The 16,175-nt window shown below is 46.1% G+C and overlaps 3 protein-coding genes across 3 annotated transcripts; 1 reads left to right on the forward strand and 2 right to left on the reverse strand.

The window, feature by feature from the left end:
- The first annotated feature begins 1,705 nt into the window (after window positions 1–1,705).
- LOC308485432 (progonadoliberin-2) lies at window positions 1,706–5,351 on the forward strand. Its single transcript, XM_081021314.1, has 4 exons — window positions 1,706–1,899; window positions 3,534–3,705; window positions 3,798–3,881; window positions 5,017–5,351. The coding sequence occupies exons 2-4, from the start codon at window positions 3,568–3,570 to the stop codon at window positions 5,053–5,055; spliced, it is 261 nt and encodes an 86-aa protein (XP_080877440.1). The 5' UTR covers window positions 1,706–1,899; window positions 3,534–3,567; the 3' UTR covers window positions 5,056–5,351.
- A 1,386-nt stretch (window positions 5,352–6,737) lies between these two features.
- Window positions 6,738–11,357, reverse strand: MRPS26 (mitochondrial ribosomal protein S26). Its single transcript, XM_081021272.1, has 4 exons — window positions 11,104–11,357; window positions 8,197–8,343; window positions 7,948–8,071; window positions 6,738–7,118 (listed from the first exon to the last, which is right to left on the reverse strand). The coding sequence occupies exons 1-4, from the start codon at window positions 11,322–11,324 to the stop codon at window positions 6,987–6,989; spliced, it is 624 nt and encodes a 207-aa protein (XP_080877398.1). The 5' UTR covers window positions 11,325–11,357; the 3' UTR covers window positions 6,738–6,986.
- Window positions 11,358–12,767: 1,410 nt separating this feature from the next.
- Window positions 12,768–16,117, reverse strand: LOC308485424 (neurophysin 1-like). The gene is made up of 3 exons (XM_081021307.1): window positions 15,936–16,117; window positions 15,451–15,655; window positions 12,768–13,002 (listed from the first exon to the last, which is right to left on the reverse strand). The coding sequence occupies exons 1-3, from the start codon at window positions 16,053–16,055 to the stop codon at window positions 12,965–12,967; spliced, it is 363 nt and encodes a 120-aa protein (XP_080877433.1). The 5' UTR covers window positions 16,056–16,117; the 3' UTR covers window positions 12,768–12,964.
- Between the last annotated feature and the right edge of the window lie 58 nt (window positions 16,118–16,175).

Raw genomic sequence — 16,175 nt, forward strand, 5'->3', positions numbered from 1 at the left:
GCAGCCCAACAGCCCACGGATAAAAACTGTGGTTAAAAATAATGTGGTTAACAGCTGTTGATACAGATGTCCTGGGCCCGTTGTTGTTCAGCATCTTTATAAATTATTTGGATCAAGGAATTGAGGGGATGCTCATCAAGTTTGCAGATGACACCAAACTGGGATGGGAAGCTAATGCCGCAGAAGACAGAATCAGAATTCAAAATGACCTTAGCAGATTGGAGAACTGGGCACGAGCTAACAAAATGAATTTCAATAGGGACAAATGTCAGGTTCTGCACTTAGGCGGGAAGAACCAGCTGCCCAAATATAAGATGGGGGACACCTGGCTTACTATCAGTACATGTGAAAAGGATCTAGGGGTTTTGGTGGACCACAAGCTGAACGTGAGTCCACAGTGTGATGCAGCAGTGAAAAAAAGCTCACGCTATTCTAGGCTGCGTCCACAGAAGTCTAGTGTCCAGATCAAGGGAAGTAATAGTACCACTCTACTCTGCCTTGGTCAGACCACACTTGGAATACTGTGTCCAATTCTGGGCACCACAATTTCAGAAGGATCTTGATAAGCTGGAACATGTGCAGAGGAGGGCAACCAAGATGGTCAAGGGTCTGGAAACTAAGCCCTATGAGGAACAGTTGAAGGAGCTGGGTATGTTTAGCCTGGAAAAGGAGAGACTGAGAGGAGATATGAGAGCCACCTTCAAATATCTTAAGGGCTGTCACATGGAGGAGGGAGTATGCTTGTTTTCTCCTGCTCTGGAGGAGAAAAACTTTCTTACAGTAAAAGCTGTTCAGCAGTGGAACAGACTCGCAAGAGAGGTAGTGGATGGCCATCTGTCATGGATGCTTTAGTTGAGATTCCTGCACTGCAGGGGGTTGGACTAGATGACTCTCGGGGTCCCTTCCAACTCTAAGATTCTGTGATATCACAGGCACTTTGGCGTTGGTAGCCAATTTTTATTGAGCTCTAAGGGACGCGGGTGGCGCTGTGGGTTAAACCACAGAGCCTAGGACTTGGCAATCAGAAGGTTGGTGGTTCGAATCTCCATGATGGAGTGAGCTCCCGTTGCTCGGTCCCTGCTCCTGCCCACCTAGCAGTTCGCAAGCACATCAAAAGTGCAAGTAGATAAATAGGTACCACTTCAGCGGGAAGGTAAATGGCGTTTCCGTGTGCTGCTCTGGTTCGCCAGAAGCGGCTTAGTCATGCTGGCCACATGACCCGGAAGCTGTACGCCGGCTCCCTTGGCCAATAAAGCGAGATGAGCGCCGCAACCGCAGAGTCGGCCACGACTGGACCTGGTCAGGGATCCCTTTACCTTTACCTTTACAGAGGGGAGCAGTAGAGCACGCAACTCTGAATCTCAGGGTCCTGGCTTCAAGTCCAGGGCAAAAGATTCCTGCATTGGAGGGGGTTAGGCTAGATGACCCTGTGGTCCCTTTCCAACTCTACAATTCTATGAGTCTATCAACAGCTATTCCATACATTTTCCAACCCTTTAGTGGGCTTTAAAGATCAGGCTCTGCAGCCGCCTGGGTCATGCAAAAGTTCCGCCTGCAGAAGTTCCGACCGGCAAGCGGTCCCATCTAACAATTATTTTTGGAATGCATCGAACCTTTTCACTCCAGAGTTCCCCAGTTTTCCTGCCAAATGAAAGGGTCAGAAGACAGATTGCTGAAAGAGTATTAGCTGAGCACCGTCCTGATGGGAGGGAGGCTTAGATGTATGTTGCCATCCATAGAGTCTGATGCAGCAAACGTCAGCAAACAGCCTTGGCCAATGGGGCAACCAGTTGCTTGCGCTGAAGTACACAAAGAATAATATAAATACCCAGAGTAAATTGCTGGAGCATCCGAGGAATTTCAGGACAGAGGGAGAAGAGCAAAAGCAATCAAGTCACCGTGAGTAGACTTTTCATTAAGCTTCTCTTACAATTCGTGTCTTGCAGGTAACTTGAACAATGTCTTTACTTGCAAGCCAAGCGTCACATCTGGCTAGTTTTGTTGGAGGGGATTTATTCTAAAGATGTTAATTGCAAATGTGTTTTATATATCTCCCAGGGCAGACAATATTTGTGCTGTTTCTACCTTTGGGTGTTTGCCATCTTTTGCCAAGTTGCGATAGCACTGTGCTGAAGGTACCCCCAGGTAGTTCCTTGCTTATCTCTGTGAATTACTTCTAGCTATAGCTGCAAAGTGCTCCCCACAGATTCATCACCAGGGAGGGTGCTTGAAAAAGGGGATCTTTTTCAGTAGATAAGGTTGCTGCTGATGTGAGCACTGAATGCCTGAGTAATGCACTCTTTGCAAAAAGAGCACTTTCCACTGCAGTTAAAAAATACTGCTGTTGGATGAGCATCAGTAGATGCAATTTTTTTTTTGTAAAAGGCAGTGGGTTACTCTGACTCCCCATGGAAGAAATAGCAGTTTTTTCCAGCAGCCTTAGGAAGAATGTCTGCAGTTATCCAGATGTAAGTGTGACCAGTTTCAGGGATTGGAATGGAGGAGGGAAATGTACCCGCCCCAGTTATATGTGGGCTGGGATGAAGAGCACAGCAACCATGTGTCCAGGGACCTCCTTTTTTACTCCCATATAAGCAAATAGGTGCTAGCCAGTCAGTCCAATGGGGAAAAATACAATTCAGTACTTGAAGACACCATTAGGGTGGGGTGGGCAGCTGCAAACCTTGCTCCCTGCCACTGGTGGACCCCAGTAACCTCTCTTCCAAAGCTTTCCAAGTCCTGCTCAAGCCCCCACTTAAAGCAATCCCATTAAAACAACACGAGAATTAAAACAGGAGACAGGATGAGAGATCAAGGGAATGGCTGTGAAAATAGGCGTGTCTTCAAAAAGCTGGTGGAATGGCCATTGCAGGAAGCGCAGGCTGCAGTTCTATTGCTACCAGTGAAAGAGCCCATCTCCGCATTAACACGAGACCATGGCAAGCCCACCCAGGTCCCATTTGTTGATCTTAATGGTGTTAATGGCCAAGGGAGGGGAAGTTGGTATTTCCGGTGACCTGGTCCAGAGTAGTTTGGGGCTTTGCTTTTAAGCAACAAGATCTCGAAACTGACTCAGTGGGTAGTAAATAAAGTGTGCAAGTCCTTCAACATCGGCACGATACGTATGTGTTAAGGGGCACCACCTGTTGTCTGCACACCTGTGGCTTTCATAGTCTGCCCATGTGAAACTTGGTTATTAATGGTAGTCCTGTAGGAATGGCCCAATACAGTGGTACCTCGGGTTAAGTCCTTAATTCGTTCCGGAGGCCCATTCTTAACCTGAAACTGTTCTTAACCTAAGGTACCACTTTAGTTAATGGGGCCTCCCGCTGCCGCCGCACGATTTCTGTTCTCATCCTGGGGCAAAGTTCTTAACCCGAGGTACTATTTCTGGGTTAGCAGAGTCTGTAACCTGAAGCATCTGTAACCTGAAGCGTCTGTAACCCAAGGTACTAGAAAACAACACCTTACAATTCCTGCCTTTGCAGAGCTTCCCAATGCTTTTTTTCTTCCCTTCCTCCCTTCCTCTGCAGATTTTATTGAGGCAGTGAGGCTCCAGGCATCACTATGGCATACCAAAGGTCCTTCCTGCTTTCTCTGTGCATAATGCTCACCATCAGCATGCATCTATCAAGCGCTCAGCACTGGTCCCACGGCTGGTACCCGGGAGGGAAGAGAGAGATTGATTTGCCACAAAGTCCAGAGGTACGCCGATGCTGTCCTTACCCTGGCATCGCCTGCCTAAGTCAGTTGAGCTGCCTTAGCACACTTCTCTCTCTCTCTTGCTCTGAATTCAGGTCTCTGAAGATATCAAATTATGCGACGGGGAAGACTGCACTTATCTGAAGATCCCGAGGGATAAAATTGTGAAGACTCTGCTGGTAAGCAAGGGAGTGGCACTGTAGATTCAGAGCCTCTTTGGAGGAGAGCAGAGTGAGATTAATCTTTGCAGGGCTTTGCAAATTCCTCTTGGGATTGGCTCATTTAAGGCAGCTGGTGACAACTAAAAGTACGGTAGTTGGGTCTTAAAGCTTCAGAGGCAGTAGTACATCACTTAAGGCCAGCTGCTGGGGGGAAGAACTGGGAAAAGGCTGAGCTTCCAGGAAGACCACAAACTGGGAAGGAGGGCTTTGCCCCAGTGCTGATCTTTGTCCCACGGCACCTGGTCTTCAGAAAAATCTCTAAATGTGGTGTTTGTTTCCAGTGATAAAGAGTAATATGACAGTGATGACGATTTCTTAACTGCTCTTTGGGTAAGGCAAACTATATATATATATATATGATGCTAAAATCAGTTAAAACAATTAACAATCGGAAGAATGGGGTGGGCCCTTACAAAATTATCTCAGGTGTCAAATAAAAAGGATTACAAGGCGTAACTTCAGCATATGATGAAAGCTGTATCGTGAAGGTGCCAAGGGAGGGAATTATGCAGTTTGGAGACTGGGCCTCTCCTGGGCCACCACAATCCCAAAGTAACCTGAATGGATGAACTAAACAGGGTGGATGTGGAGGGTTGGGATATTGGTTTGGGTTTTCTTGTTTTTGTTTTTAGCATGTATTTTGTGCTTTTATGTTGTATTTTTATGTTGAGAATTGCCCTGTGATCTGCAGATGAACGGCAGTATACAAATAATAATAATAATAATACCAAGAGGGCCTTCCTGTGCAGATCTTAATACCTGAGGGGCTGTAGGAAAGGAGTACAGCATGCATTAATAGCTGTTAACTGACCTCCCCTACTCCAGCCTAATTTTGTTGACATATCAGGTGGCAACTTGCCATGCATGCGTCTCCACAGATCAGGGGATATTTCCTCGTGCTACATCCTTTTCATGCACAACCCTTTTCAACAGAATCAGTTCATGTAGGACTCATTTAACTAGTATTTGCACGAATGGGGACTAGTTCTGCACCTGTTCCCTGCTAAGATGTTTTCAGACCAAAGTAGATCCTTGATCATTCTGGAACATTCAATTCCTTATTGCTGATATGCTGTTGCATTCATTTTAACAGGCCGACATGCTAGCAAGACAACTTCAGAAGAAAAAATGATGCCCCTTTGCATGTTTTTTTGGGAAACGTTTTGCACCTGAACAGATGACCCACCCCTCCTCTTCAGCTTAATGTGTTGTTTGTGGGAGTGATGTGCCCAGCCCATTGTTAAATTCTCAAGAACACTGTAGCAGTCTTTACTCAAATTCCCAGCATGTGAACGTACTACTCTAGTGACTGAAAAAAGCATTTGTGTTTACTGTTGTCCAGTCAGAATGAAGATTTGCAGGGAGTTCTCTTTATGCACTTGTAAAACTCAATTATGTTGAATAAAATACTTTATTTTGCTACACACACATCTGTGTTTGCACTCTGCATGTGTTTCCAAAGACACATCACCATTTACAGGTTTCAAGCTGCACTTCGTAGGCCACTTAATCTAAAGTTGCAGGGAAATTCGAAGCATGGTCCACGACACATGGTTAAATGGTCGAATCTCTCTCAGAAGACCTAGTGATGGCCACCAGGTTGAAAGGCTTGAAAAGGGGCCAAGACAAATTCATTGAGGGTAAGGCTATTAATGGCTGCTAGCCAAGGTGACACGATGCCTCTCAATAGCAGTTGCTGGGAATCACAAGTGGGGAGCCTGCTGTTGCACCCACGTCCTGCAAGGGGGCTTCCCATGGGCATCTGATGGGCATCTGGTTAGCCACTGTGAGCATAGAATCAAAGAACTGTAGAGCTGGAAGAGACCGCGAGAATCATCTCGTCCAATTCTCTGCAATGCAGGAATCTTTTGTCCAATGTGGGGCACGAACCCAAGACCCTGAGATTAATCAGTCTCGTGCTCTACTGGACTGGATGGGCATTTGGTCTTATTCTGTAAGCTCTTCTTGCATGCTTCTGATTGCAGGTAGTTTGGAAGCAAGAAGGGGATTTTCCAAAGAGTGTTTTGTACCGTCAGACCATGGATGGCGAACCTGCTGTTCCATCAGCCCCAGCCAGTACAGTGGTACCTCGGGTTAAGAACTTAATTTGTTCCGGAGGTCCATTCTTAACCTGAAACTGTTCTTAACCTGAAGCACCACTTCAGTTAATTCAGATAATGGGGCCTCCCACTGCTGCTGCGCCGCTGCTGTGCAATTTCTGTTCTCATCCTGAAGCAAAGTTCTTAACCCGAGGTACTATTTCTGGGTTAGCGGAGTCTGTAACCTGAAGCGTATGTAACCCGAGGTACCACTGTATAGCACAGAAGAAGATATGGAGAGCCACTTCTAATGGCTTCATATAGATATTAGATAGCATTGGGGATAAAACAGGGCCCACAGCATAACTCCGAGAGGGCTGAACATCACTTTCCTGGTGCTTCAGTTGGAACTGCAACAACTATGGAGTTAAAGTCTCTCAGAAGATGAGCGACATTATACCCAAAATGTGCAGCCAATTGGCCAAGGTCAGCCCTCAAGAGCTCCAGGGATCCTTCCCCTTCTGAACTATCCTAAAAAAACCTCCCAATCAGGTACCAAGCTGTAATATGCTTTCTTTGCCACTCACATTGCCGCATGTTCACTAATTGGTGTTTGGTTAGCCTGAGAACGAGAATCCACTCTGTTCCACCCCCATTTCCATGCTTCCTCCCCAACGGTCACTCACCATTCTGTGCCCAATCCTCACTGAGAAGTTTTGTGGCCCCTCTTTGCCATAGACCTTTAAAATGCTAAGGACATAGCGAATGAAACCTCTAAGAGAAACCCAATATTTTATTACGGAAAAACGGCAACAAAGTCTTCAAGAAGGGCACCAATGTTCTGGAAGTATAAAACCCCAAAGATATACATCTTTCAGGGTGAATGTCTCAAAGCAGTCTTATTGATGAAGTTGAGCAAGCCAGTCCTGGTCCCCTCACAGTGACTCTGGCAGCTGGATGGAAAGGACACTCAACCACTCTGGCAGGGAATACCAGGACGCCCAGGCTCCTCTGGTATGAGTTGCTAAGGCAAGAAGCTCCGCTTGGCTATCCTTCCTTCCTTATCAATGGCAAAATTGTAGTTGCGAGGGTTGTCTAGGCACTCCTCAATCCGCTCATCTATATTTTCAGGGGTGATGAAGTTCTTGGCTTCTTCCTGCATCAGCAAAAGAGGAAAAGAAGGCATTTTACAAACACAGTATTTCTCCCCCTGAACAACACTCCAGACACACAGGGTTGTCCGTTTCAAGTCTTTCGTCATTGCATCAGCGCCCAAAGGGTTGGAGAAAAGGCAGCAGTGGCCTTCAGTAAAATCCCCCAGCACTTTTAACCCAGCCACACCCTCCTCTGGTAACCTAAAACAATAGCCAAAGGATAGAATCATAGAATCATAGAGTTGGAAGAGACCACAAGGGCCATCGAGTCCAACCCCCTGCCAAGCAGGAAACACCATCAGAGCACTCCTGACATATGGTTGTCAAGCCTCTGCTTAAAGACCTCCAAAGAAGGAGACGCCACCACACTCCTTGGCAGCAAATTCCACTGTCGAACAGCTCTTATTGTCAGGAAGTTCTTCCTAATGTTTAGGTGGAATCTTCTTTCTTGTAGTTTGGATCCATTGCTCCGTGTCCGCTTCTCTGGAGCAGCAGAAAACAACCTTTCTCCCTCCTCTATGTGACATCCTTTTATCTATTTGAACATGGCTATCATATCACCCCTTAACCTCCTCTTCTCCAGGCTAAACATGCCCAGCTCCCTTAGCCGTTCCTCCTAAGGCATCGTTTCCAGGCCTTTGACCATTTTGGTTGCCCTCCTCTGGACACGTTCCAGTTTGATCCTGGTTTCTCTTTTATTTTGTGTCCCCCAAACATCATCAAAACTAGGTAGCATTTTGACATTTAACCAGTCCGCAGTAGCAAAAAGATTGCTCTAAGGAAGAAGCGTCAAAGTGAAGGCAGCTGCTTGCAGCAGGCTGGCTTCCCTACCTGCAACTGGAGCACCTCTTTCTCCTTCTCCTTGAGAATTTCTTCCATATAGGTAGCCCGATTCTGGGCTCCTTGCAATCGGCGTTCTTGATCAGCTGCCGCTTCCTTTCGGAGGCGCTCCTCCCTGGGGTTAGGGACACAGAAGGAACTTAGCACTTGCTGCTCTCAAGACAACAGAAACAGCCAAAGGCCAAGAAGAGTAATGAAATCAACAGCAGATTTAAAAATCAAGAGACACACCGTGCTCACCTCCGTTCCCGTAGACGTCTGTTCTCTGCGTCATTCCAGGCCATCAGCTCTTGATGCTCCTTGTTTGCAGCCTCCTCTCTCTGCTTCCAGACTTCCCCATACTTCTCTGCATAATGTTTCCTCAGCACCTCTTCTTTGAACTCGCCTCTGGTAAAGAGCATAGGAGGGAATGTTAAAAAAGCAGCTGCCCCTTTGTTACTGCTATCTTCCCTGCAGAGGCAAGAGTCACAAGGGCCCCATGTGTCATATGCAGGGTTGTGATCCTCCAGATGTCACTGAACTACAACTCCCATTGCAGGTCCCCCAACCCTGATGAATGCCTATCAATCATTCAGAACTTATGTTTGCGCAGCTGTGTTTTTATCTTGTATTTTTATGCTGTGAACTGCCTGAACTCTTCAGATGAAGGGTGGTATACACATTTAATATATAAATCATAGAATCCCCTACCATGCAGGAATCTCAACTAAATCAATGTGACAGGTGGTCATCCAAACTCTACTTAAAACCCTCCAAGAAGGGAGAGTCCACCACCTCCCGAGCAAGACTGTCAAACAGCTCTTACTATCAGAATGTTCTTCCTGATGTTTAAGTTTGAATCTCCTTTCTGGGAGCTTGAAGCCATTGGTTCAAGTCCTGGCCTCTATGTGACAGCCCTTCAGACACTTGAAGCAGTGTTAGAAACTGAGATATGAAAGCTAGGATCTAAATCGCACCTTAAACTTAGGTTATGGATGCAACATTGGAATGTCTAGGCACACTTTTTTAATAACAAGAATACAAAGCTGAAAATGAATGAACTGCAGCTAAAATATTATGTTCATTTATCACATGGTCTAGTCCTTCCCCTGCCCACCCCCCTAATATTCTTAAGAGGGTCTCTTCTCCAGTTTTCAGAGAGTATCTGGATGTGGGGAGGCAGAAAAACATCCTCCTTTCCTTCCACTCTGCAGTTTTAATCTGAAATCTTAGGCACAGTACTGAGCCCAGAGCTCAGAAACTGCTCAGGCTAATGAAATGACCTGCTGCAAAAAAAAGCACCTAAAACACTGGGAGTTTCAAACACCGATTTCAAGATGGCTGTCATGCCACATCTTTTTTTTTCTTTTAATGATATTTATTAGAGTTTCCAATAAAAAGAACACATCAGTAAAAAAAATAAAAAAGAAAAAAGAAAAATACACAATTCAAAAGTACACAATACATAATCCAAAAAAAAGCAAAAAACAAAAGACAAAAAAAAAAACAACAGTTAAAAACAATACCACCTTTTCATCACCATTTTTAAATTAACTTATTTTCTGGACCTCCTCATACCTCCCTCTTTTGTATTCCAGTTCAATTTTGTTTGTCCAGCAATTTCTTTCCCTCTTTTTTAATCCCAATCCTTAATCTTAATATACTATAACATTAAAATTTTTACCTCTTAAAAGCCAAATTTCCATTTCCTTTAACTTTTTTAATCCTAATCCTTAATCTTGATCTATATATAACTTTAAAGCCTGTATAGCTAGAAGCCACTTAATTTCAATCCATCATCACTCTAACATTCTTTAATTTTGCAATATTACTGTAGATAGTCTTTAAATTTCTTCCAATCTTCTTCCACCGACTCTTCTCCCTGGTCACGGATTCTACCAGTCATTTCCGCCAGTTCCATATAGTCCATCAGTTTCATCTGCCATTCCTCCAGTGTGGGTAACTCTTGTGTTTTCCAATACTTTGCAATGAGTATTCTTGCTGCCTCATGCCACATCTTTGCACCTAGTCCAACCCCCTGCAATGCAGGAATCTCAACTAAAGCATCCATGACAGCCTTGAATAGCACTCACTTAATTCTGCTGCTGCATCACCCTGTGGGCTCATGTTCAGCTTGTGGTCTATAATAACTAAATAAATTGGAATAAATAAAAAATAAATAAAAAATTGTCCAGTAGCACCTTAGAGACCAACTAAGTTTGTTTTGGTTATAAGCTTTCGTTCGCATGCACACTTCTTCCATTTCATGCAGCTCAATGTGCTGCCTTCCATAATTCTAGATTCATGGAGATTCTAGATTCCTCCATGATTCTAGATTCATGAAGAAGTGTTCATGCACACAAAAGCTTATATCCAGTACAAACTTTTGTTGTTGTTGTTTAGTCGTGTACGACTCTTCGTGACCCCCTGGACCAGAGCACGCCAGGCACTCCTGTCTTCCACTGCCTCCCGCAGTTTGGTCAAACTCATGCTGGTAGCTTCAAGAACACTGTCCCACCATCTCGTCCTCTGTCCTCCCCTTCTCCTTGTGCCCTCCATCTTCCCCAACATCAGGGTCTTTTCCAGGGAGTCTTCTCTTCTCATAAGGTGGCCAAAGTCTTGGAGCCTCAGCTTCAGGATCTGTCCTTCCAGTGAGCACTCAGGGCTGATTTCCTTAAGAATGGATACATTTGATCTTCTTGCAGTCCATGGGACTCTCATGAGTCTCCTCCAGCACCAGAATTCAAAAGCATCAATTCTCCTGCGATCAGCCTTCTTTATGGTCCAGCTCTCACTTCCATACATCACTACTGGGAAAACCATAGCTTTAACTATAAGGACCTTTGTGGGCAAGGTGATGTCTCTGCTTTTTAAGATGCTGTCTAGGTTTGTCATTGCTTTTCTCCCAAGAACTTAGTTGGTCTCTAAGGTGCTACTGGACAATTTTTTAATTTTTAAAATTTATTTCGACTGCGTCAGCCCACCTACCTACCTGAATCTGAATAAATTGGCGCAGGAGAAAGGGAGAGGAGCCAGAGCCCGGCCCCCACTTCGCCTCCCCCACCCCCGAGACTCCCCTTCGAGGTCCACTTGGCCCCGCCTCCACGGGCCCGCCGGCTGCCCTGATTGGCCGGCCGGGCTGAGTGGCAGGCTTCCCCAGCGCCTCACCTGAGGGCGGTCATGACCCGCCTATAGCGCTCGTAGCGGCCCAGCACCACCAGCAGCTCGGCCGGGTCGACGGGCGGCGGCACCTTGACCCTGCCGGCTTTGGATTTGGCGGGGGGGTCGTGGCGCGTCTTGCGGCCCCGCGAAGGCGCGGCCAGGAGCGGCGCCAGGCTCCGGCCCAGAAGGCCGCCCCGGCCGGAGAAGGGGACCAGCCCGCGAAGCATCACGGCGGCGGCGGCAGTTAGAGCGGAAGCAAAATCCTGAGGGAAAAGTCCGCACGCCGGAAGTTGGGCTGGGGCAGTATGGGAAATGTAGTTTCCTCGCGGTCTTTTGCCTCACGAGCGGCTGAGCACCGGAAGTGGGGCTGAGGCACCATGGGAAATGGAGTCTTCCTCAACTCGATTCCTTGTGGCCTACACACCGGAAGTAGACCCGGGCTACTGATGGTTTTCTCGCTTTCGCTACTCCCGTCTCCTGCTATTAGGCCCCGTATTTGCTGGGTCCGTGAGGCGGGTGAGACCCGAGCGCGGCCTACCTCAGAAATAAAAGCAGGCGGAAAGAAGGAAGGCAGGGTATGCAGGACACCGGAAATAGGGCGTGAGCATGACGGGAAACGTAGTTCTCCCTCTCGCTGTCAATCAAGGAAATGAGCGGGAAAGACGGCGCCTCATCTGCTGGAGGGCGGGCAGGGCACCGGAAGTAGGGTGTGGGCGTGATGGGAAATGTAGTTCCTCTTCCCTGTCACTCAAGTTAAGCGTTTAGCCTGCCTTGCAGGGTTATTGTGGGGGATTAAATGAGTGGGGAGAGTCATGTAGCCCACCTTGAGCTCCTTGGAGGAGAAAGGGTGGGATGCAGCAAATAATAAAATAAAACGAACGGGGGGAACCGCACCTCAGCTCCTGGTCCTCCTCACGGGTATTATTACTACTAAAGTATTAGCATTATTCTCATCTGCCTGTCCTACCAAAGGAGCCCAGGGTGGCAAACAGCGAAGCAGTACAATTAAAAATAAGAATAACAAAATTAAACAGTAATATATCCTCATAGCTAATAATGTCAAGGATGCCGGGAACAGAATTTTTCAAAGTGCCTGCTTTAAAAATTTCTCCTGAATGTTAAGAATGATGGAAAGCATTGCACAAGTGGGGAGCCACTACCAAGAAGGCCCCGTCAAAGGGTTATTGTTATTACCTCAGAGAGCCGCCACGCTTTCCTTTACGAAGTGTTTCTTTCATGCACTCCAACATTTCAGATGGAAATGGGGACGTTGTTGTGTACTTGAGTTCTTACACTGCCTGTTACCTCGCCTCCCTCCAATTATTACACATTGCTAAAAGCCTTTCTCTAGCTGCTGATCATTGCCTATTCTACCCTGTACTATGTGGGCTCTTGAAGAAGGCCCTTTCTATTCCACCAAGCCTTGGGAGGTTGAGATTGGTTGGAATTGTGACTAGTTCTTGCTGCGATTTGTAGCATTTTTTGAGAATTTGCAATAATACATTTTACTGTTTTAATGTGTGCTTTAAAAATCTTTTTATGGTAGTCTTGGCAGACTTTTTTTTTTTTTGCCAACAGGCAAACAATGACTCAAGTAAATGAATGAATAAACAAATGTATCCCCCTTCCATGCCATATTGTTAAGCAGATGAACAGTGACATAAGCAATAGACATGCTAATAGAACTTTATTGAAAAGCCAGGAGAACACAAATCATAGACTTCTGTTGCTGATATGCAACTGTTAATTTGCACAAGTTTGTCAGCCGTTAGCATCCAGCATGCATACTTGAAGTGTCCCACTGGCGTTGCCTGCAAGTTCATAATCTAAAAGTGGATTCACATGATCCTCGTTCCTTGTTGTCTTTTCATTCTTGGTCACAGGCAGAGTCTACCATGCAGCCCTCTGAAATGACAAGGAAATTCGTCAAAAGAAACCAACATGGGCCACGTCTTTTGTGGCCGTTTCTGATCATCATAGGAACAGATCTGCCCAAGGCAGTTTGCATACTGAGCCAGCCCAACAACAGAGACTACCTGGACAACTGTCTGTACAGTGGTACCTCGGGTTAAGAACCTAATTCGTTCTGGAGGTCCGTTCTTAACCTGAAACTGTTCTTAACCTGAAGCACCACTTTAGCTAATGGGGCCTCCTGCTGCCGCCGCGCCGCCGGAGCACAATTTCTGTTCTCATCCTGAAGCAAAGTTCTTAACCTGAGGTACTATTTCTGGGTTAGTGGAGTCTGTAACCTGAAGCATCTGTAACCTGAGGTACCACTGTAGTGCCAAAATTCAAGGAGCACCTGCCAACATCTTGAGAGGAGAAAAGTGTTGCCTGCGTGATTAGAGGAGACACAAAGAGGCAGCTTATCAAATTCCTTTCTGGTAATATATCTCTGGAATTCCAGGGAACATGGTCAAGTGAGGAGGAATCTTTTAAAGGCAAGAGCTGCATATTCTTCTAGACAACTTCCAGGGGCACAGGCAAAAGTGGGTGGGGCAGTGCATGCAGATTTTACCTTTGGCTAGTTTTACAGTTGGCTAGTTTCTCACATAAAAAGGTAAAGGGACCCCTGACCATTAGGTCCAGTGGTGGCCGACTCTGGGGTTGCGGCGCTCATCTCGCTTTATTGGCCGAGGGAGCCGGCGAGGATTCGAACCTCCAACTTTCTGATTGGCAAGTCCTAGGCTCTGTGGTTTAACCCACAGCGCCACCCGCCTCCCTAGTTTCTCACATACCCTCCTCTCTATTCTCCATCCGCACAAGCAAGAGGCATCATCGAGGGACATTCCTGCTGTGCAAAAACATTCAAGAAGGGTGCAAAGCAGGATTGGGGAGCAGGTGTGGGCTGGGGAGTGACCCAAGGGCCAGAGAGGCTTAGAGGGCTGCATTTGCACACCCACCCACCCTTGTTCCTGATGGTTCCCCACACCTCATCAAGAGAGTTCCGGTCCCTTTCAGCTGCCTAAGCCTTAGTCCCCAACAGTTGTTAAAAGGGAAATGGAAAACGTTAAAATGACAAAACAGTATTCTAGCAAACTCTTGGTCATTTCAAGTACTCTTTCATGCTCCTCAGCATCACATAAGATATAGGGGAAGTGGCATATTTTATGGAAATGTTGATTTGCTTAGGCTGGCATCAACTAGTTGCTAAGATAAGGTTACCAGACATCCCCTTTTCCCGGGGACAGTCCCCGGATTTACAAATCAGTCCCTTGACAAAATCCTATCCGAAGCTGAAAAGTGTCCCTGGATTCATTGAAGAAATCTGGTAACCTTGTGCTAAGAAGTAATTACATTGCAGGGGGTTGGACTAGATGATCCTTGGGTTCCCTTCAACTCTCCAGTTCTATGATTCTAAGAAAAGCCACTTTTCATTCAAAAATATCATTTCACTGCAAGAAAGCTGCATGTATTCCTGTTTCACGGTAGCAATTTGTGGATGTTTAAAATGCATATAAATGGGGGATCAGAACCATTCCTGGGGTTCCCAGCCCCATCACCCGCATGTTGACTTGAACCTCTGCACAAGGACAGAGATCCTACTCACATCTAAACTGGCTTTATGTAGCCGAGCAGAGATGTGATGTGGCACTATGGTTTCCATGTTCACCCTCGACCCTTTAACAGCAGGCTTGACAGCAACTGTAGAAGCAGCAATTTCTATGCCTACAGTAATTTCCAACTATCAGAAACCAAATCGCGCTCACTTGAAAAAGCAAAAAGGGTCATATGCACACTGTGGAAAGCACAAATGCCAGAAACCACATGGCGCTGCACAGATACGGACAGCATAGCAGTGAATGTTATGGGTAAAAAGGGCGGGTTTCAGCCAAAAGAGAAGAATAAACTTTTCATGTATGCTACAACCGTGGCAAGGATATTGTTAGCCCAAAAATGGGAAAGCGACAAAATTCCAACAACAGGAGAATGGCAAGGAAAGCTGATGGAATATGCTGAAATGGTAAAAACTGATGAAAAGACTTAGAGATAAAGACAATACTGCAGAGACTTTAAAAAAGAATGGGAACCATTCATGTTGTATATACAGAAACAATGGAAAGAGATGAACTCACTAGCAAATATAGAAACTACAAAGAGATTGTTAAATAAGATAAGAGTACAACAACAAGCAATATAGAGAACTCAATATTAAGATAAAACAAAGTAAGGAGCAGGAGAAGTTATTATGCAAAAAACCAGAAAAGGAAGTTGAGGGAGGTCATGGGGGGAAAGAGGGCTCTGTATTTTGTTTGTTATGTGTTTGTTATTTTATAAAAATATAAAATCCAATAAAAAATATTTTAAAAAGAAAAGGAAAAGGGCGGGTTTCTGATGGGGAGATGTCCTCACCATTGTTGCAGCAGATGCCTGATGAAGCGCAAGTCCCGCCGCTGTTGCCGCACGGCTTCCTTCCAGACTCGCAAGGCGTTGGGAGGAAGTTTTCTTCCTGGCATCTCATGGTTTCCGCTGTGCCAAAGTAACAGCCTAGTTCTTCCCCGCAACAGATGTTGGGACCAAAGCAATGCCCTCTGTTTCTTGGCCCACACGAGATGCACTGGTGTGGGGCACAAAACGGAGGAAATGTAGCTTTATCCAAGTCTGGTTTACATAATCCGATGTCTGGCGATGTTTACAGTTGTAGATGTTTTGGATGGCATGCAAACCATGCATTTAAAGCACACCCACACAAACACACCCACACACCAACAGACAGAATTCTTTCCCGGTCTGATATGGAGAGCCCAGGGATTGAACCTGCAGTCTTCTGCATGCAGATGCTCTTAACACTGAGCCAAAGCCCTCTCCCACCTTGCCGTAAACCCGCCATGACCTACCTTTCTGACTTCCATGTCCAGAAGGGAGCGCTTCCCTCCAATGGGGCAATTCTGGATGTAGCAAGCCGAAGAGAGAGCCAGGAGCCAAAGCAAGCAGAAGGCTAGCATATTGTAAGACATGGTCGCCACCAGCTGCTTCTCTTGAGGAGCAGGAACGGAGAAGGTCCTTCTGGTTTTTGCCCTTATGGCCGTAGGTATATATATACTGGTGGACAGGCCTGTTGAGCCGTGCTGTAGCCC

Source organism: Podarcis pityusensis, assembly GCF_964106645.2.
Source record: "Podarcis pityusensis genome assembly, chromosome: 9".
Taxonomy (NCBI): domain Eukaryota; kingdom Metazoa; phylum Chordata; class Lepidosauria; order Squamata; family Lacertidae; genus Podarcis; species Podarcis pityusensis.